The following is a 23,528-nucleotide window of genomic DNA, read 5'->3' as shown; positions in this document are numbered from 1 at the left end:
CATGTGTATTACTGCACTAAGTCATCTGTATTACTGCACTAAGTCATGTGTATTACTGCACTAAGCCATGTTTATTACTGCACTAAGTCATGTGTATTACTGCACTAAGTCATGTGTATTACTGCACTAAGTCATGTGTATTACTGCACTAAGTCATGTGTATTACTGCACTAAGTCATCTGTATTACTGCACTGTCATGTGTATTACTGCACTGTCATGTGTATTACTGCACTAAGTCATGTGCATTACTGCACTAAGTCATGTGTATTACTGCACTAAGTCATGTGTATTACTGCACTGTCATGTGTATTACTGCACTAAGTCATGTGTATTACTGCACTGGCATGTGTATTACTGCACTAAGTCATGAGTATTACTGCACTAAGTAATGTGTATTACTGCACTAAGTCATGTGTATTACTGCACTAAGTCATGTGTATTACTGCACTAAGTCATCTGTTTTACTGCACTGTCATCTGTATTACTGCACTAAGTCATGTGTATTACTGCACTAAGTCATGTGTATTACTGCACTAAGTCATGTTTATTACTGCACTGTCATGTGTATTACTGCACTAAGTCATGTGTATTACTGCACTAAGGCATGTGTATTACTGCACTGAGTCATGTGTATTACTGCACTAAGTCATGTGTATTACTGCACTAAGTCATGTGTATTACTGCACTAAGTCATGTGTATTACTGCACTAAGTCATGTGTATTACTGCACTATGTCATGTGTATTACTGCACTAAGTCATGTGTATTACTACACTAAGTCATGTGTAATACTGCACTAAGTCATGTGTATTACTGCACTGTCATGTGTATTACTGCACTGTCATGTGTTTTACTGCACTAAGTCATGTGTATTACTGCACTAAGTCATGTGTATTACTGCACTAAGTCATGTGTATTACTGCACTAAGCCATGTGTATTACTGCACTAAGTCATGTTTATTACTGAACTAAGTCATGTGTATTACTGCACTAAGTCATGTGTATTACTGCACTGTCATGTGTATTACTGCACTAAGTCATGTGTATTACTGCACTAAGTCATGTTTATTACTGCACTGTCATGTGTATTACTGCACTAAGTCATGTGTATTACTGCACTAAGTCATGTGTATTACTGCACTAAGTCATGTGTATTACTGCACTAAGTCATGTGTATTACTGCACTAAGTCATGTGTATTACTGCACTAAGTCATGTGTATTACTGCACTAAGTCATGTGTATTACTGCACTAGTCATGTTATTACTGCACTAAGTCATGTGTATTACTGCACTAAGTCATGTGTATTACTGCACTAAGTCATGTGTATTACTGCACTAAGTCATGTGTATTACTGCACTAAGTCATGTGTATTACTGCACTAAGTCATGTGTATTACTGCACTGTCATGTGTATTACTGCACTAAGTCATGTGTATTACTGCACTAAGTCATGTGTATTACTGCACTGTCATGTGTATTACTGCACTAAGTCATGTGTATTACTGCACTGTCATGTGTATTACTGCACTAAGTGTGTGTATTACTGCACTAAGTCATGTGTATTACTGCACTAAGTCATATGTATTACTGCACTAAGTCATGTGTATTACTGCTCTAAGTCATGTGTATTACTGCCTGTCATGTGTATTACTGCACTGTCATGTGTATTACTGCACTAAGTCATGTGTATTACTGCACTAGTCATGTTTATTACTGCACTGTCATGTGTATTACTGCACTAAGTCATGTGTATTACTGCACTAAGTCATGTGTATTACTGCACTAAGTCATGTGTATTACTGCACTAAGTCATGTGTATTACTGCACTAAGTCATGTGTATTACTGCACTAAGTCATGTGTATTACTGCACTAAGTCATGTGTATTACTGCACTAAGTCATGTGTATTACTGCACTAAGTCATGTGTATTACTGCACTAAGTCATGTGTATTACTGCACTAAGTCATGTGTATTACTGCACTATGTCATGTGTATTACTGCACTGTCATCTGTATTACTGCACTAAGTCATGTGTATTACTGCACTAAGCCATGATTATTACTGCACTAAGTCATGTGTATTACTGCACTAAGTCATGTGTATTACTGCACTAAGTCATGTGTATTACTGAACTAAGTCATGGTATTTCTGCACTAAGTCATGTGTATTACTGCACTGGCATCTATATTACTGCACTAAGTCATGTGTATTACTGCACTAAGCCATGAGTATTACTGCACTAATCATGTGTATTACTGCACTAAGTCATGTGTATTACTGCACTAAGTCATGTGTATTACTGCACTGTCAGGTGTATTACTGCACTAAGTCATGTGTATTACTGAACTAAGTCATGTATTTCTGCACTAAGTCATGTGTATTACTGCACTGGCATCTATATTACTGCACTAAGTCATGTGTATTACTGCACTAAGCCATGAGTATTACTGCACTGTCATGTGTATTACTGCACTAAGTCATGTGTATTACTGCACTAAGTCATGTGTGTTACTGCACAAGTCATGTGTATTACTGCACTAGTCATGTGCATTACTGCACTATTCATGTGTATTACTGCACTGTCATGTGTATTACTGCACTAGTCATGTGTGTTACTGCACTGGCATGTGTATTACTGCACTAAGTCATGAGTATTACTGCACTAAGTCATGTGTATTACTGCACTAAGTCATGTGTATTACTGCACTGTCATGTGTATTACTGCACTAAGTCATGTGTATTACTGCACTAAGTCATGTTTATTACTGCACTTAAGTCATGTGTATTACTGCACTAAGTCTGTTTATTACTGCACTAGTCATGTGTATTACTGCACTAAGTCATGTGTATTACTGCACTAAGTCATGTGTATTACTGCACTAAGTCATGTGTATTACTGAACTAAGTCATGTGTATTACTGCACTAAGTCATGTGTATTACTGCACTATGTCATGTGTATTACTGCACTAAGTCATGTGTATTACTGCTAAGTCATGTGTAATACTGCACTAAGGAAGTCATGTGTATTACTGCACTGTCATTTGTATTACTGCACTAAGTCATGTGTATTACTGCACTGTCATGTGTATTACTGCACTGTCAGATGTATTACTGCACTAAGTCATGTGCATTACTGCACTAAGTCATGTGTATTACTGCACTAAGTCATGTGTATTACTGCACTGTCTGTGCATTACTGCACTGTCATGTGTATTACTGCACTGGCATGTGTATTACTGCACTAAGTAATGAGTATTACTGCACTAAGTAATGTGTATTACTGCACTAAGTCATGTGTATTACTGCACTAAGTCATGTGTATTACTGCACTAAGTCATGTGTTTTACTGCACTGTCATGTGTATTACTGCACTGTCATGTGTATTACTGCACTAAGTCATGTGTATTACTGCACTAAGTCATGTTTATTACTGCACTGTCATGTGTATTACTGCACTAAGTCATGTGTATTACTGCACTAAGGCATGTGTATTACTGCACTGAGTCATGTGTATTACTGCACTAAGTCATGTGTATTACTGCACTAAGTCATGTGTATTACTGCACTAAGTCATGTGTATTACTGCACTAAGTCATGTGTATTACTGCACTGGCATCTATATTACTGCACTAAGTCATGTGTATTACTGCACTAAGCCATGAGCATTACTGCACTAAGTCATGTGTATTACTGCACTGTCATGTGTATTACTGCACTGTCATGTGTATTACTGCACTGTCATGTGTATTACTGCACTGAGTAATGTGTATTACTGCACTGTCATGTGTATTACTGCACTAAGTCATGTGCATTACTACACTAAGTCATGTGTATTACTGCACTAAGCCATGTGTGTTACTGCACTAAGTCATGTGTATTACTGCACTGTCATGTGTATTACTGCACTGTCATGTGTATTACTGCACTAAGTCATGTGTATTACTGCACTAAGTAATGAGTATTACTGCACTGTCATGTGTATTACTGCACTGTCATGTGTATTACTGCACTGTCATGTTTATTACTACACTAAGTCATGTGTATTACTGCACTAAGTCATGTGTATTACTGCACTGTCATTTGTATTACTGCACTAAGTCATGTGTATTACTGCACTAAGACATGTGTATTACTGCACTGTCATGTGTATTACTGCACTGTCATGTGTATTAATGCACTAAGTCATGTGTATTACTGCACTAAGTCATGTGTATTACTGCACTAAGTCATGTGTATTACTGCACTAAGTAATATGTATTACTGCACTGTCATGTGTATTACTGCTCTAAGTCATGTGTATTACTGCACTAAGTCATGTGTATTACTGCACTGTCATGTGTATTACTGCACTGTCATGTGTATTACTGCACTAAGTCATGTGTATTACTGCACTGTCATGTGTATTAGTGCACTAAGTCATGTATATTACTGCACTAATTCATGTGTATTACTGCACTGTCATGTGTATTACTGCACTGTCATGTGTATTACTGCACTAAGTCATGTGTATTACTGCACTGTCATGTGTATTACTGCACTAAGTCATGTGTATTACTGCACTGTCATGTGTATTACTGCACTAAGTCATGTGTATTACTGCACTAAGTCATGTGTATTACTGCACTAAGTCATGTGTATTACTGCACTAAGTAATATGTATTACTGCACTGTCATGTGTATTACTGCTCTAAGTCATGTGTATTACTGCACTGTCATGTGTATTACTGCACTGTCATGTGTATTACTGCACTAAGTCATGTGTATTCACTGCACTAAGTCATGTGTATTACTGCACTGTCATGTGTATTAGTGCACTAAGTCATGTATATTACTGCACTAATTCATGTGTATTACTGCACTGTCATGTGTATTACTGCACTGTCATGTGTATTACTGTACTAAGTCATGTGTATTACTGCACTAAGTCATGTGTATTACTGCACTGTCATGTGTATTACTGCACTAAGTCATGTGTATTACTGCACTAAGTCATGTGTATTACTGCACTAAGTCATGTGTATTACTGCACTAAGTCGTGTGTATTACTGCACTAAATCATGTGTATTACTGCACTAAGTCATGTGTATTACTGAACTAAGTCATGTGTATTACTGAACTAAGTCATGTGTATTTCTGCACTATGTCATGTGTATTACTGCACTGTCATCTGTATTACTGCACTAAGTCATGTGTATTACTGCACTAAGCCATGATTATTACTGCACTAAGTCATGTGTATTACTGCACTAAGTCATGTGTATTACTGCACTAAGTCATGTGTATTACTGAACTAAGTCATGGTATTTCTGCACTAAGTCATGTGTATTACTGCACTGGCATCTATATTACTGCACTAAGTCATGTGTATTACTGCACTAAGCCATGAGTATTACTGCACTGTCATGTGTATTACTGCACTAAGTCATGTGTATTACTGCACTAAGTCATGTGTATTACTGCACTGTCAGGTGTATTACTGCACTAAGTCATGTGCATTACTGCACTAAGTCATGTGTATTACTGCACTAAGTCATGTGTATTACTGAACTAAGTCATGGTATTTCTGCACTAAGTCATGTGTATTACTGCACTGGCATCTATATTACTGCACTAAGTCATGTGTATTACTGCACTAAGCCATGAGTATTACTGCACTGTCATGTGTATTACTGCACTAAGTCATGTGTATTACTGCACTAAGTCATGTGTATTACTGCACTGTCAGGTGTATTACTGCACTAAGTCATGTGCATTACTGCACTAAGTCATGTGTGATTACTGCACTAAGTCATGTGTATTACTGCACTGTCATGTGTATTACTGCACTGTCATGTGTATTACTGCACTGGCATGTGTATTACTGCACTAAGTAATGAGTATTACTGCACTAAGTAATGTGTATTACTGCACTAAGTCATGTGTATTACTGCACTAAGTCATGTGTATTACTGCACTAAGTCATGTGTATTACTGCACTGTCATGTGTATTACTGCACTGTCATGTGTATTACTGCACTAAGTCATGTGTATTACTGCACTAAGTCATGTTTATTACTGCACTGTCATGTGTATTACTGCACTAAGTCATGTGTATTACTGCACTAAGGCATGTGTATTACTGCACTGAGTCATGTGTATTACTGCACTAAGTCATGTGTATTACTGCACTAAGTCATGTGTATTACTGCACTAAGTCATGTGTATTACTGCACTAAGTCATGTGTATTACTGCACTATGTCATGTGTATTACTGCACTAAGTCATGTGTATTACTGCACTAAGTCATGTGTAATACTGCACTAAGTCATGTGTATTACTGCACTGTCATTTGTATTACTGCACTAAGTCATGTGTATTACTGCACTGTCATGTGTATTACTGCACTGTCATGTGTATTACTGCACTAAGTCATGTGCATTACTGCACTAAGTCATGTGTATTACTGCACTAAGTCATGTGTATTACTGCACTGTCATGTGTATTACTGCACTGTCATGTGTATTACTGCACTGGCATGTGTATTACTGCACTAAGTAATGAGTATTACTGCACTAAGTAATGTGTATTACTGCACTAAGTCATGTGTATTACTGCACTAAGTCATGTGTATTACTGCACTAAGTCATGTGTTTTACTGCACTGTCATGTGTATTACTGCACTGTCATGTGTATTACTGCACTAAGTCATGTGTATTACTGCACTAAGTCATGTTTATTACTGCACTGTCATGTGTATTACTGCACTAAGTCATGTGTATTACTGCACTAAGGCATGTGTATTACTGCACTGAGTCATGTGTATTACTGCACTAAGTCATGTGTATTACTGCACTAAGTCATGTGTATTACTGCACTAAGTCATGTGTATTACTGCACTAAGTCATGTGTATTACTGCACTATGTCATGTGTATTACTGCACTAAGTCATGTGTATTACTACACTAAGTCATGTGTAATACTGCACTAAGTCATGTGTATTACTGCACTGTCATGTGTATTACTGCACTGTCATGTGTTTTACTTCACTAAGTAATGTGTATTACTGCACTAAGTCATGTGTATTACTGCACTAAGTCATGTGTATTACTGCACTAAGCCATGTGTATTACTGCACTAAGTCATGTTTATTACTGAACTAAGTCATGTGTATTTCTGCACTAAGTCATGTGTATTACTGCACTGTCATGTGTATTACTGCACTAAGTCATGTGTATTACTGCACTAAGTCATGTTTATTACTGCACTGTCATGTGTATTACTGCACTAAGTCATGTGTATTACTGCACTAAGGCATGTGTATTACTGCACTAAGTCATGTGTATTACTGCACTAAGTCATGTGTATTACTGCACTAAGTCATGTGTATTACTGCACTAAGTCATGTGTATTACTGCACTAAGTCATGTGTATTACTGCACTATGTCATGTGTATTACTGCACTAAGTCATGTGTATTACTGCACTAAGTCATGTGTAATACTGCACTAAGTCATGTGTATTACTGCACTGTCATTTGTATTACTGCACTAAGTCATGTGTATTACTGCACTGTCATGTGTATTACTGCACTGTCAGGTGTATTACTGCACTAAGTCATGTGCATTACTGCACTAAGTCATGTGTATTACTGCACTAAGTCATGTGTATTACTGCACTGTCATGTGTATTACTGCACTGTCATGTGTATTACTGCACTGGCATGTGTATTACTGCACTAAGTAATGAGTATTACTGCACTAAGTAATGTGTATTACTGCACTAAGTCATGTGTATTACTGCACTAAGTCATGTGTATTACTGCACTAAGTCATGTGTTTTACTGCACTGTCATGTTATTACTGCACTGTCATGTGTATTACTGCACTAAGTCATGTGTATTACTGCACTAAGTCATGTTTATTACTGCACTGTCATGTGTATTACTGCACTAAGTCATGTGTATTACTGCACTAAGGCATGTGTATTACTGCACTGAGTCATGTGTATTACTGCACTAAGTCATGTGTATTACTGCACTAAGTCATGTGTATTACTGCACTAAGTCATGTGTATTACTGCACTAAGTCATGTGTATTACTGCACTTTGTCATGTGTATTACTGCACTAAGTCATGTGTATTACTACACTAAGTCATGTGTAATACTGCACTAAGTCATGTGTATTACTGCACTGTCATGTGTATTACTGCACTGTCATGTGTTTTACTTCACTAAGTAATGTGTATTACTGCACTAAGTCATGTGTATTACTGCACTAAGTCATGTGTATTACTGCACTAAGCCATGTGTATTACTGCACTAAGTCATGTTTATTACTGAACTAAGTCATGTGTATTTCTGCACTAAGTCATGTGTATTACTGCACTGTCATCTGTATTACTGCTTAAGTCATGTGTATTACTGCACTAAGCAATGAGTATTACTGCACTAAGTCATGTGTAATACTGCACTAAGTCATGTGCATTACTGCACTAAGTCATGTCGCTCTGGATAAGAGCGTCTGCTAAATGATGTAAATGTAATGTAAATGTAATGTGTATTACTGCACTAAGTCATGTGTATTACTGAACTAAGTCATGGTATTTCTGCACTAAGTCATGTGTATTACTGCACTGGCATCTATATTACTGCACTAAGTCATGTGTATTACTGCACTAAGCCATGAGTATTACTGCACTAAGTCATATGTATTACTGCACTAAGTCATGTGTATTACTGCACTGTCATGTGTATTACTGCACTATGTCATGTGTATTACTGCACTAAGTAATGTGTATTACTGCACTAAGTCATGTGTATTACTGCACTGTCATGTGTATTACTGCACTAAGTCATGTGCATTACTGCACTAAGTCATGTGTATTACTGCACTAATTCATGTGTATTACTGCACTAAGTCATGTGTATTACTGCACTGTCATGTGTATTACTGCACTGGCATGTGTATTACTGCACTAAGTCATGTGTATTACTGCACTAAGTCATGTGTATTACTGCACTAAGTAATGAGTATTACTGCGCTAAGTCATGTGTATTACTGCACTGTCATGTGTATTACTGCACTGGCATGTGTATTACTACACTAAGTCATGTGTATTACTGCACTAAGTCATGTGTATTACTGCACTAAGTCATGTGTATTACTGCACTAAGTCATTTGTATTACTGCACTAAGTCTTGTATTACTGCATTAAGTAATGTGTATTACTGCATATACAGTAGATGTAAAGTTTCTGATATGTTGTTCTGTAATGCTGCAGTCAGACATTAGTCTTTATCCCAGTAGTTCTCAACATTGATAACTGGGGGTTAGGTTGGTTGGGGGATTATACAGACAGACACAAAGGGGGTTGGCAGGGCGCATCCTCGTCCATACCATTTGAGATTGTGGCTGCATGTGTCAACTGTTGCAAACGCCCATGGGGAGCATCTCAGACACACACACACAGACACACAAAACGTGTTGCGGGAAGAGACCGCAGCAGGCGTGATGACATGTTAAATTACCCCCGTGATGTATAGCTTAATGAACCCCTTGTGTTGATCAGGCTCCACATTAATCAACAGCCATGAACAGATTCCCTTATTTTCTCAACGCTGCCTTGATAAACTGCAATTTCATTTAACCTTGGACAGCAACTTTAATAGCTTCCACAGGACAACTGTCAATACTTCCCTGGGTGTACAGTGATTAAATTGCAGGGCGAGAAGTGGGTCCCAGCTTCCTCCTCATACTCATCCTCCTATCCTCTCCCCTTCCTCCTCTATCCCCCTCCTCCATCCCTCCCTCCTCTATCCCTCCCTCCCTCCCCACCCACCACCCTTTACTTCAAATCACAGTTTGTACTTCCACACTTGCACAGTCTGCATGTGTAGGTGCCAAGTGAAGTGAAAACAGACATTTCGGAGGCCATTGTGAAATCATCAAAATAATCCAATGATGTGCATTGTTGGTTTCTCTTTGACACATAAATTACTTTGTCATTCTAGCAACAACCCATGCACATTACATTAATGTATTGCGCCCAAAAGAGTAAAAGAAAGCCAGCGAAACCTGTTGATGTATTGGCAACCTACAAGATGGTGTTGCTGGGGTTACAAACCAACCTAACAGTTTATGTTTCTCTCAGCAAAGCAAAACATTGCTCCAAAACACCCACGCCACATTGCTATTCTTCAAAGACGAAACAACACCAGAGACGTATAGGCTGCCACGGCAGCAAATATCCTTGTATAGAAAATATAGACATACACCAGGATATGCTGTTTAAAAAACACTGAAGCCAAAGACAGTGACGCCAGTGGCCTTAGCCCTGTCATAATGATTTTCAGAGGTATCCACCACCCATGTCAATTTAGCATAAATGATCAGCCTGGGGAGGCATGCTAGCTGATTAAAACCAATTGTCAGGGAAGGACAAGGCAACCTCTTTACTGTATGATAAACAAACTTAATGGAAGCAGACAATCTCCCCCCTCAGGGAAATCGGTCCAGTTCTTAATTAAAGCGTTGTGTTTTCTCTCAGCGCTCTATTATCTCCATGTGTACTTGAGAGAAGAACAAGGCTGTTTACAGGAAACTAAGACGTCAGATGAAGAGAGATGACAGCAGAGGACCGGCCCTGTTGTCTGTCAGTGTAGGCTGATAGAGAGGGGAAATGTTTAGCACACATTCAGTAATTAAAACAGAATAATGTTCTCGAAATGTGATAATTGTGTCACTGCTCACTCCCTCATACTGGAATATGTTCACAGGTTGTAACAATTGATCCTCCGTCACACTAGAATATGTTCACAGGTTGGAAACTTTGATCCAATGTTCTGGAAAGATTGACTTATCTGTAACGTGGCGTTTCACAAGTCTATGATCACGTCTACAACTTGAACATTGTTGAACATACTGTATGTGCTGTAACACTAAAGTCACAACTAAGGCAATCATTGTTTATATCGATTCATTGGCTACAGTTCACAAGTATAAAGAAACTACCCATTGGGCAATAACTGGTTGAATCAATGTTGTTTCCACATCATTTCAACCCCCAAAATTAAATGTGATGATGTTGAGTCAACGTGGAAAACTGATTGGATTTGGAAAAAGGTCAAAGTAAGGGTATTTCGTATTTTTTTCACACAACTTTTAACCTAAATCCAACGACGTGGTGACATTTTTTGTTGATTTCACATTGAATTAAAGTTAGTTGACAACTCAACCAAATGTAAATCCAAACTAGATGTTGAACTGACATCTGTGCATAGTGGGTAGCTAAGTACTTTCTAAGCTAGCTATGCTTCAGCCCCAATCCGTTCCGTTCCGTGAACTAACAAAACAAAGTAATCTGTATCTATTGTGTTCCATGGGTGACGTAACAAGGAAAGCAAACATTTCTCTCCTCTGCTCCGCGACTCTCCTCTCACTTGCCTTCTCCACCCACACTTGAGAGGTGACGGGCGAACACACGGACTTCCATTATTATCCCACACGGCCAGAATGCCTGCAGGCGGATAATTAGAGAAACTTGAAGAGCCAGGGCTAATCCTACGTACTTGACTCTGTATGCCTGCCTGCCTCCCTCGCCCCGCCACCAGCCCGCCTGTCTCTTAGGCTGCCGCTCACACAGACAAAGTGCAACGCTTCGGCTCGCTGAATGTCAACAAGAGGGCCTCATGGCCTACAGATGCACCAGTCAAACCAAATGGCAGCACAATATACTGTAAACGGCCTTATTCCTGGACTCGCCTGAGACGCAGCAATCTATCGCTCCAGTCATGTACCAAACAAACAGCTACTAGACGTATAAAAGAGTGAACGGGGCGTTATGAGCTAGGCCAACAGTTAATCATGACACGCTATAGGGATAATGCAACCACTTTGTATCTATCATAGATGGCCAGTCATTTGCGTGAACTGTGAAGCATATTACGAAACTGAAGAAAACAATAACTCCTTTGTTTCTTCACGCTGAACACACAACACTACTGGAGAAGTTGTCTGAGTGTCTCCCAACAATGATACGTATTGATCCCAAAGTGAGAGTCAAACACACAGGCAGCTTGGGGAACAACAGTGCGTGGTTTCATAGATAAGAAAGTAATTATTATTATATCATATACTGTATGTATGGACCATACAGCCAACATTGAAGCCCAAATACGACCTAAAAGTAGCAACTAAACTTCTATAGTGTATCTTTGAGACTTCTGTTCCTTTTCCCCCCCTGGTTCCTACCGTTGGATCTGGGCCTACATGCATAACAGCTGGAGACGTGCATCTAGGCTGATGTACATAGTCACAGTGACAGACAGGTGTTAAGAGTTATCATTACCACACCATCATGGCCATCACAGTCGTACAGCCTCCACCAGCCGTCACTTCAGCCTCTGGGGGCATGTGTTGTTTAGCGTGCAATTAACTTGATATTATACATAGGACCAATTACGTCCATGTAAATTACCCAGTAGCTCTCTTGGTGTTGAATCTTTTCCCTGTAAACTTAGAAACGTACTGCATTGCGTCAGCAACACCTGTGCAGGGAACAGAGTATAAGGTGCTGTTGTGGGTTGTTAAAACTCAAAAATAGAACCGTGGAGCTAACTAGGACATGGTCCACAAGGAAGTCAAGCGTTTATGAACCATTATCAACTGTATTTCCATTACCTAACTATTACATTGCCATAGCAAAGCTGTTTTTAAATTAAATTAAACCTAAAACATTTTATTACACTAAGTAGCAATCAATACATTTCCATGATTTTGTTTTTTATTTCCCCCCAAAAAGCAACAATAAAAGGAGGATAAAAAGCATTTGGAGGCCCCAGCCCCAGTCCATTCATCCCTGAACCAAAGAGCTCCTGCTAGACAATGCCCCAAGCAGCTGGCTGATCGATATGCCACAAAAGCTCAGAGGTTAAGGCAGTCAAAAGATTGTTAAGGAGCCATTTTATCTGCCAGACATTTATATCATTGTTTATGGTCCAGTGCTTCTCTTCAGTACAGGCCATGCTGCACACCTGTGCCTGGAACACTATGAGGGAACACTGTTGATGACCTCCTGACCTGGCCCAGAAAACCTGCCTGCAACATCACTCCCAGTCTGACTGAAGTGACATCCCAGATAATGTAGATTACTTCAAAAGGTGTAAAAAAATAAATAAAGAGAGTAGCACGCTCTATAAAAGCTCCCAATAATGTAATGGATAAACACCAGAGTTTCGGCACACAGTCTCTTGTTCAGGGTTTGTTTACTTGAAAACAAACATTTTACATGTCATTGAGAGTTTTTTTTTAAATAGAATCATTATGACAGCTTATCTTGGTTTTTGAGAATGCTAGCTACAGTTTCAATGTTATTTCTGAACAACGTCTTCAAGTTGTCTGATGTCTGTAGTGGCTATGCGTAGGTAGATCTAGCCAACTCACTGTGATAAGATATTTAGGAGCTTTTAAATGTCTTCTGAGCGGAGCACCACCCACTGATACTAATTTACTGATACAGAGTTGGATGTGATGTGATGTGCAAGCCACTGAAATAAGCTAAATTACACTGTTTGTTGCATTGTTGCATTACACTGTGATTATAAAGGTGCAATCTTTACACAGAACAATATAGTATATTTACTCTAAATCAAAATATGGTCATCTTGGTCACCCATTGGAGTGTGTTTGGTGTGTGTGTGTGTGTGTGTGTGTGTGTGTGTGTGTGTGTGTGTGTGTGTGTGTGTGTGTGTGTGTGTGTGTGTGTGTGTGTGTGTGTGTGTGTGTGTGTGTGTGTGTGTGTGTGTGTGTGTGTGTACATACTTGAGTGAGTGATATACTTGAGTGCTTGTGTGCAAACATCCTGTGTAACACATAGGTTTGCTGCCCCTACTCTGTCCCTGTCCCTGGCTCTCTGTGTCCCTGGCTCTTGGTGTCCCTGGCTCTCTGTGTCCCTGGCTCTCTGTGTCCCTGGCTCTCTGTGTCCCTGGCTCTCTGTGTCCCTGGCTCTCTAGGTCCCTGTCCCTGTCCATATATGTCCCTGGCTCTCTGTGTCCCTGGCTCTCTGTGTCCCTGGCTCTCTGTGTCCTTGGCTCTCTGTGTCCCTGGCTCTCTGTGTCCCTGGCTCTCTGTGTCCCTGGCTCTCTGTGTCCCTGTCCCTATATAGTGCACTACTTTTGCACCCTATGGGCTCTGGTCAAAAGTAGTGCACTATATAGGGAATAGGGTGCCATTTGGAATACACAACCTCTGTGCCCCTGCTGGCTTGCTGGGAGAGGGGAGGCCCTCAGTGAGTGTGGCTCACCCAGGCGGAGACGGGCTTCCTGCACATCCTTTGTCACACCATTTGGGCCCTTGTGTCTGTGGCTCCCCTGCTTCAGACCCACTTGGCAGCTCACAGGGCAGACAGACATCTGCTCCTCCTAACCTCCTGCGTGGTGAACAGAGAGAGGAGAGGAGAGGAGAGGAGAGGAGAGGAGAGGAGAGGAGAGGAGAGGAGAGGAGAGGAGAGGAGAGGAGAGGAGAGGAGAGGAGAGGAGAGGAGAGGAGAGGAGAGGAGAGGAGAGGAGAGGAGAGGAGAGGAGAGGAGAGGAGAGAACCACTACTAGCCCACACCAGCAGTCAGTCAGTCAAAAACACTTGTGTCCCAATATCCTGTTCTGTCACTTGAGTTAACACCATGCTATAGACATGATCACATCTATGTGCAGAGTGAGTAACAATAGTGGAATAGTGGAGGAGCAGTCACTCAAAAACACTTGTGTCCTGAAATCCTCTTCTGTCACTTGAGATATATTGCACAAAACAACATAGCATAGGCTAAGTATGATCTGGTTGAAACATGGGTTTGATATGCATCTGTAGGCTACCCTAGGACACTCAACTCTTTATTTATCTTGTAACGTAATTGAACAGTCAGAGGTGGAGTGAGGTGGTGCCCCTAAACCCACAAACAATGGTCTTGTTTTTTTATTCTTCCAAGACAATTATTTGTATGGTTTTCTTCAAAAATGGGGCTATCTAATTTCAACATGATAGTCGACTAATTGCTGTGGCAAGCCGCAACCTGCAGTTTACTTCTGAGCATGGGTCTTCAGCAGTAAGGCCCTGAGATTATCGAGTTGCTTTGTAAATAACCACATTTAGAGTAAAGTTCTCCATCCCTTTCACCCGGCTACTTCCCCCTCAGACTCTCCTTCCTTCATGTTCTATGCAGAATCATTCTAAAGAAGACAATATTGAGCACATTTTGTTCGTGCTCAGCGGCCCTGAATAACGCGGTCATTGTAGCGGCGAAAGGGACAGGTTTGGAGTTTGATTTCATGATGGTAATATAGTCCATGTGTGTAGGAGAAAGAAAGCCCTAAATGGGGACATCTGTTCATTGTGAGGTACAGTTAGCGGAGAGATAGGCGATCAGAAAGAACAACCTGTGCCCGGCCTCACCATGTGAACTCAGGCCAACCCAACCTCACTGTGACTGAAAGGTTTATGGGACAGTCTGCGCGCACAAATAGCCGACAAAGGGCATTGTTTCAATTGCAAAATACGGATCGGTAAAACCACCCTAGACATATGAAAGTCAATTGACCATTTGGAAGTGTCCAATCTCTCTCTCCCATCAATGATGTAGTTGTCCATCAGTGACATGCTGAAACATGTTGCATCGTTAACTGTTATCTTGCTGACCTATCAAATCAGTCTGCTTGATAATACAACCCAGCAATTTGTCAATGTGACATACCTTGGTTTTCACACATGGTGACTTGTTTAAAAAGATAACCTCTCCTTCCTTCCCCTTGAATAGCAAAACGCATAACGCAGCATCACATTTTTGCATCCCTTATGTTAGCTCTCATACCTACCTGGGATATTTAGGTAAGCACATGTCTGCGCAACCATGTCAGTTGGCTTGAACACATGTTGTGATTAGACCACCAGTGGACTAGCAAGCCGCTCTCTCCTCAGTTATTCCTAATTAAACGCAATTCCCAAAGTACCATTTATCTTGCAGGGGACCGGGTCTACTGTTGTACCGCCTGCGGGTGGAGGGGATGCAGCGCTACGCTCAGCCTCATGCAGTACAGACAGAAACATCGAGGGCCAATCGATATCAATATGGCGCCGAGTGGAGCACGGTATGTAAGCTTCTATCTAGGCTACACATTGTATTATTCAAATAATTTGGTGTATCTGTTGCATCGTTTTCGGACTTTTTTTGTTGTTGTTGCCATTTGAGCTAAATTGTTTAGGGAGAAATGACGTCAATTAATCAACTGATTGAGTTCTAGTATAGCGTATACTTCTGTTCTTATGGAAACTCTGTATTGCTTTTTTATGGTTATATTAAATAGCATATTAGTGTGTTTTAAGTTTAATATTGGAGACCCAGTTTTCTCGAAATTATAAGCTAAATTAATGGGTTGCATTAATTAATTTACAGGCAGGTTTTACAAATCTAAAGTTTGAATTATTTTCAGAGAATGTTTCTATTTCAATATTTGCAGAAATTACAGACAATAAAAACCAATGATAAAATATGTATGCCTTTACTGCATGAACACGATAAATTATTATGTAAATATTAGTCTACAAATCGACAAACGTATAGACATGATACAGCACAACTGTTACTTAGGCTATATCAACTAAATTTATAGTAATCATTTTTAGTCCATCTATGTAATTGCCACCCTGTATCAAAATTGTGGATGTCCAATTCCAATATGAACTTTATTTCTCCAATGCGCCCTGTTACTTAGCCTAGATATTAATTTATTTCATTTTGTTTTTCCAGCGCTATGTAATCGCCACCCTGTATCAAAATTGTGGATGTCCAATTCCAATATTAACTTTATTTCTCCAATGCGCTCTGTTACTTAGCCTAGATATTAATTAATTTAATTTTGTTTTTCCAGCGCTATGGACACATTTTGATGGCACCTTGTTCGCTCTAGCAGCGTAAATGAAATCCAAAAAGCTGTTGTCCAATCGAAGAAACAGAGGAATTAATCAGAGAGTCCATCTATCACACAGTGTAATAAAGAAAGCGACATGAGTTAGGCAGATGATGTGATGAATAATCCTTGGTCGTTTTAATTAACTTTTCGCTGTCTTGTAATGACCAAACTGGTCAACAGACCCGGTCAATAAGCATGTTAATATCAAACAAATAAAACTGCGCATGATTAAAAACCTCCTGCGTTATTAAATTTGAAATTCAAATGAAATGTATGCTGCCAATGCACACTGCATGCTAATAGAGCGAGGAGAAGAGAGAGAGAGAGAGAGAGAGAGAGAGAGAGAGAGAGAGAGAGAGAGAGAGAGAGAGAGAGAGAGAGAGAGAGAGAGAGAGAGAGAGAGAGAGAGAAAGAAAGAAAGAAAGAAAGAAAGAAAGAAAGAAAGAAAGAAAGAAAGAAAGAAAGAAAGAAAGAAAGAAAGAAAGAAAGAAAGAAAGAGAGAGCGACAGAGAGAATGAGAGAGAGAGAGAGTCCCCGGGTTCAACCTATGTTATGGCCTACAAGTTCCTGTTATGTAACGAACAGAAGCTATTATTATGATGTACTTAGCTACATGGGCTCATAACAGTTGAGATGTGATGGAACATATTCGATATTATCAAAATAGCCTTTCATTTATATATTTGATCGAATGTGTAAGCTCCGCATAGGCTGTACGAAAAGGACAGAAACGTGCCTTGTACCACTGTAATGCGATTAATACTGTTTTCATATCTCAATCTCAACAAAGGCCAAATCTAAGATCACATTGATTAATTATTAACGATATAATTAGGCTAAACAGATCTCATCTGGCCACACAAAACAGGGAAAGGTAAGAATGATGAAATGAAGTTGATTTCCTTTTACTTGAGATGTGCTCTGCTCTCCTTTAAGCTCCTCAATCTCTCTTTTACACACACACATACACACATACACACACACACACACATACACACACAGACACACAGACACACACACACACACACACACACACACTGTAACTCCATGGACTGATGTATCAATGTAAACTAACTAGCTAAATTAGGTGTACTTACATAATTATTTTGTCATACTATGAAGTTAATAATAACGTCAGTCATCTATTTTCTGGAATGCAGTCATTGTAGTTTTAATCAACATTGGCAAGATAATGGAATGCAATTACAGTAAAGTGACATTTTCAAAAAAGGTAATATTGGTCCTGTGAAAACAATGGAGTCTTTTGTAGGCTTCATAATCGTTGTTTGCATGAACTACTTAAATGTAATGACAACAACTTTAATGTAAAACTTAGAAGGGAAATACGCCACAAAAGGGTAGCTAAGACATTTATTTCCTCAATGTAACACTGGTAGAAAGTGGACAACAATAACAACAACAACGAATAATAACCTAATAACAATAATTACGATAACAATAAATAATAGCACAAGTAGTCTCCTTTTCATCGTAAAGAAATAAAATTCCCAAATTTCCTCTTTCAAATTTCAGTAAGTAAATCTTTTCACTCTCATTTAACTTTACCTTCTTCCGTTCTTTTATTATGAAGAAGGGGTGGAGAGCTGTCTGAAGTGGTCTACTGATGACCTCACGTCAGAATGTGGCGGTGTGGTGGTACAGAGGCGCTGATTGGTCGCCCGTGTCACAGCGGTACTTCAAAGCCGGAGAGGACCTACAATTGTGGTGGAATGGGCGGAACACATCATTGTATTGCACACCTCTAAAAAAAAAACACTGCTGTGATTCATAAATATAAAAAGATCCTCTGAGGAGGGCACTTTTTGTGATGGCAACTTCACTTCTAGGGGTGAGTCTAAGGGGTTTCTTGCTGGTTTAATTAGTTATTTTATTGTCCAGCGGAGGGGATTAGCATTACTTCGGTCACAGTAGGAAAGACAGTTCGTTGATTATGTTTTAAGCAAGTGGGTCACTAGAAAAAAGCTGAGATTCATTTCGCAACGACAGAGAGACGCGCGCGGGATATAACTTTCTACTGATGTGCACAAGACGCGCATGTTGTCGTGCATGTCATATATAACGTAATTTAATAGTTTTGTTATAGATACATTTTGGTGCTTTCTATTTCATCTCAGTCTACAGGTATGTTATGATTCTGTTACGCCTTGGAAAAGATGCCTGTTTAAACTGTCCCGCTAGTAGGCATATTGCAAATGCAAATAGTTTACAAAGTATCTTTCGCATTAGCACGGAATTAACTTTTCACCGACCAAATAATCATTGTTATTGTAGCTTACTATAGAAAAGGCTATTAGGCACCAACTGACCAAGCAAACTGAAACGTTCGTTATCAATATCAACAGGCACTTACATGTTGTTTCTTGTCATTTCAGGAGGAGCCGAGGTTAGGATCGACTCCTTTAGCCATGTTGGCTGCGACATGCAACAAGATAGGGAGTCCGAGCCCTTCACCATCCTCCATTTCGGATAATTCTTCATCGTTTGGGAAAGGCTTCCACCCGTGGAAGCGAGCCACCGCCAGCAGCTGCAGCCTTGGGTCCGGCCTATCCGGTTTCGGAGTGTCCCGTAACGGAGCTGGTCTATCGGACTCGTTTGGCACCAACAGCTCCCCCGGATCCAGTGCCTTCTCCCTCACGTCCGGTACCTCATCCACACCCCACTTTGGAAACGACTATTCTGTATTTCAGGCCTCCGTTACAAACAGTTCTCAAGAACCCAGCCATCAACCCGTCTTTATTTCCAAGGTGCACTCCTCAGTGGACAGTCTGCAAGGCATCTACCCGAGAATGAGCGTTGCTCATCCATACGAGTCCTGGTTCAAGTCGTCCCATCATGGTATCCCCACAGGAGAGGTTGGCACCACCGGCGCATCTGCGTGGTGGGACGTGGGAGCGGGATGGATTGATGTTCAGAACCCGAATGGTGCAGCTCTACAGACCTCCTTGCACTCCGGTGGACTCCAGACGTCGTTACACTCTCCTTTAGGGGGGCTACAATTCCGATTACTCCAGCCTAAGTCACTCAGCCTTCAGTACAAGTCCCTCTCCACACCTTTTGACAACCGGGCAGCACCTGATGGACGGATACAAGCCGGTGTTGTCCTCTTATCCGGACTCCAGTCCGTCTCCATTAGGCGGAGCAGGGGGACTATGTTGTCTGGGGGGCCAACGGCCTCTCTAGCGGGGTCTCCCCGGTCCTCTGCACGGCGCTACTCTGGCAGAGCCACCTGCGACTGTCCCAACTGTCAGGAGTCGGAGAGGCTGGGGCCGGCGGGAGCAAGTCTGCGGAGGAAAGGGCTCCATAGCTGTCACATTCCGGGCTGCGGTAAGGTTTACGGCAAAACGTCGCACCTCAAGGCGCACTTGAGGTGGCACACCGGAGAGAGACCGTTTGTGTGTAATTGGCTGTTTTGCGGGAAGAGGTTCACGCGCTCTGACGAGCTCCAGCGACACTTGCGCACGCACACCGGGGAGAAAAGGTTCGCCTGTCCGGTCTGCAACAAGAGGTTTATGCGGAGCGACCATCTGAGTAAACACGTAAAGACTCATAGCGCCGGGGGCTCCGCCGGGTCTGGCTCGGGCAGCGGGGGAAAGAGGGGAAGCGATACCGACAGTGAGCACAGCGCCCCGGGGAGCCCTCCATGCCATTCCCCCGACCTGTTGCAACCTCCGGAGTCTGCCCCGGGAACGGGCAACGAACGGTCTTTCTAAACTCTCTCGACTAAGTATGATATCTGGGAAAAACAGATGATCTGAGGGAAATGGCTAAACTACAGTGGACATACGTTGAGTATGCGTAATTATGCTCATGTGTACGAGTTGAGTTAATCAAGTGATTTAGACTACTGATCAAATGATATCTCCTAGTAGCCTATTGACGACGTGGGGTGTACAGGTCAAATACAGTAGTTGTAAAGTAATCCTGAAGGCACACTGGAACACTGGGGCACAATGTAAACACATTAATGTTCTTCTAACGCACAGACTGATCCAACCCGGAAGCCTATACTTTGGTGTATGTACCCTTTTGAGTGTTTTTACGCAACATGGTTATTACATGGGTATTACAATAAGCAAGACATAGACAACGGTGTTCTATCAGTTGGTGATAATATGTGGCCTGAAATATCTTGTTACTGCTGTGCTGACGTACTTTTATTCAAAACCAAACTGTGGCACTTTATTAGCCTGTTGAACACTAAAATGATCAGCGCGTCTCCTTTTCGACGGCTCCTTTGTAAGAACAAATCACTGTAGCTATGTATGTGCGGTTTTCAACGTTTTCTTTATGCCCTTATCTACCCTATCAAACACATCACCTGTTTATTCATAATGGAGGAAAAGTTATATCACGCATTGATTCAACGCTCCACGGATACTATCAGAAAGAGCCTGACCAAGTTTGTAAGAAATACTTACATTTCACGTCAGTGCAAGGCTGTATATAATGAGAAATGTAATAGCCTAGAAAATTATTCCGCACCAATGTAAAGGTGAGTTATTTGTCCAGGAGACGATTTTGTATAGTCATTTCTAGTTGTACATTTGGCTCTAGTAAACATCTGAACATGTACGGAATTGTATTTAGAAATGTTTGTTTTATTTTGTTTTGTTTGTTTGTCAGGATATAAAACATGTTATTGTGGGGAGTTATATTTAACCACGAGTTTTACTTGTATTTCGGAGTCTTTTAAAAGACGCACTTTGAATTTATTTGTAAGATGATTTCGAAATCATTCACTGTTTATTATTCCCATGTTTTAATTTAAGTAAGCATGTTGTAAAGTGACGTTAATTTCACAAGCATCATTTCTCAGAGACTGGCTTTCTAATTTAAGGCACTCAATAAAGTCGCTATGGATTCAGAATCAATTCGTTCAGACTCAGTTTGTTTGCTTCGTAATTGAAATTGAACACGTCATTGGCACAGTCGACAAAGCTATTCTCTGCAATGAGAAGTAGGCAAAAGGTGTTACTGGTAGAGTCCACCTAAAATGTTGCCATGCTGTGGTAGGCTATTTCATATAGTTGACATAGGCCGATGGAGAACATGACCTGTATGTAATATCAATCAAATTGTCCTTGATTCTCCGATCTGTTGCTTCTTAAACAAATAAGAGAGTTCAAACAAAATATTGAATAGAACATATCCTTTCATCAGAATTTTATAGCCTAAAACATAGGTTTAGTTTTTCTTAAGAAATTAGAATTAGCACTGAACTTCCTTTCTGTGACGTTTTACTTCCAGATGTGCAAAACATTTTATATAAAAACATATACAAATCTATATTTGAATGTATGTAATGAAGTTGTTATTACCGATGGGCAATTATAACAAAAGTATAGAGAGAAATGTATGTCATGCAGGTGACGTTTCCACGCCAAGATATGTGTCTGAAAGTTTGGGTAGTTTGTGTAAACGACCATCCACATTAAAAACAAACATTTTAGCTGGATTGCATGACCATGTTTGAAAAATAAATACTGTAACTACTATTTTAAGTATTATAATTTTCTTGTGGTCCAATCTCATTTTCTGAACATAAAAGCTCGCGTCCAGAGAAACTGCTGCGCCCGTAAAACGGGTTCCATTTTTGGTTGCGAATGTGTGTCACTTTTACAAATAGGCGGAAGTAGTTTTGCTTTCTAATATGTATAACTTTACAGCACTTCTTAATTTGCCATAAAGTAATATTTATAGGATGTTATTGATATCAGAATTATTCAAACAAAACCAAATATCATGGACAAAAATCGGATGAAAAAGTTGAGGCGCAAAACTTTTCTATATCCGTCAAATTATTTCCATCATAATACTTATTATATTTATTGTAGTGCAAAACTATCGTAGTGCAAAACTTCTCTACATCCCCAAAATTATTCCCACAAAATAATATATTATATTTATTGCTTAAAAAAACTATAGTCTGCCTATTTGGAAAAAATATTTGGGTAATCATTGCAGTGTCACCCAGAACCAAATCAGCTACTGGTACAGCCGTGCATGTTTCACCTGCTGTGGGAAACGTACTAATATTAAAACGACAGGCAAAAATATAGGCTAAGTTCTTATAACTCTTCATAAATAAAATGTAAGGAAGTAAATACATTGGCGCAGAATAATACATTTCTGCCTAGATGGTTTAGGTTGACTTGACTGAGAAGGGCATGCACGATAGGATAACTGGTTCATAGCTTCATGTAACCTGATGTTGTGCCTTTTGAAATAGTCCGACTTCGTTTAACACCAAGCCTGGGCCTATCACGATTTTATCATTTCAAGATTAGATTTTTATGACAACACATTTCTTTAACGTTTTTTATTTTTATCATTCTCTTATGGCCAGCTGTAGACTATTATTTCTGATCTAATTCGGGAGGTTGAAAGAAAGTTAATGTTGCGGCGTGCAAGATAAGAAATGTTACCTTTACATCAATTTTTTAGGAATGTAAACCAAAGAAGCTATTTTCCATAACCCTAGACTAAAACGACGTGGCCATATATTTCTACAATTTATTTTTCATAGGCCAATTTTTTAAATGTCATCTAGTGTTGTTTAAACCTTCATTTAC

General features: G+C 40.0%; 1 protein-coding gene and 1 pseudogene across 1 annotated transcript in view; both read left to right on the top strand.

Moving 5' to 3' along the window:
- LOC123483240 (protein FAM186A-like) overlaps positions 1-14,141 on the top strand; it is a 108,023-nt gene extending 93,882 nt beyond the window's left edge. The window contains exon 3 of the mRNA XM_045212767.1: positions 13,990-14,141. Within this exon, the coding sequence (XP_045068702.1) occupies positions 13,990-14,141 (152 nt within the window). The remainder of the gene's footprint in view (positions 1-13,989) is intronic.
- A 1,753-nt stretch (positions 14,142-15,894) lies between these two features.
- Positions 15,895-21,827, top strand: LOC121555564 (annotated as a pseudogene).
- Positions 21,828-23,528: the final 1,701 nt, after the last annotated feature.

The sequence above is a fragment of the Coregonus clupeaformis genome, unplaced genomic scaffold, assembly GCF_020615455.1.
Source record: "Coregonus clupeaformis isolate EN_2021a unplaced genomic scaffold, ASM2061545v1 scaf0049, whole genome shotgun sequence".
Taxonomy (NCBI): Eukaryota; Metazoa; Chordata; class Actinopteri; order Salmoniformes; family Salmonidae; genus Coregonus; species Coregonus clupeaformis.
Note: the sequence above shows the minus strand (reverse complement) of the source record. Positions and strands in the feature narration are given on the sequence as shown.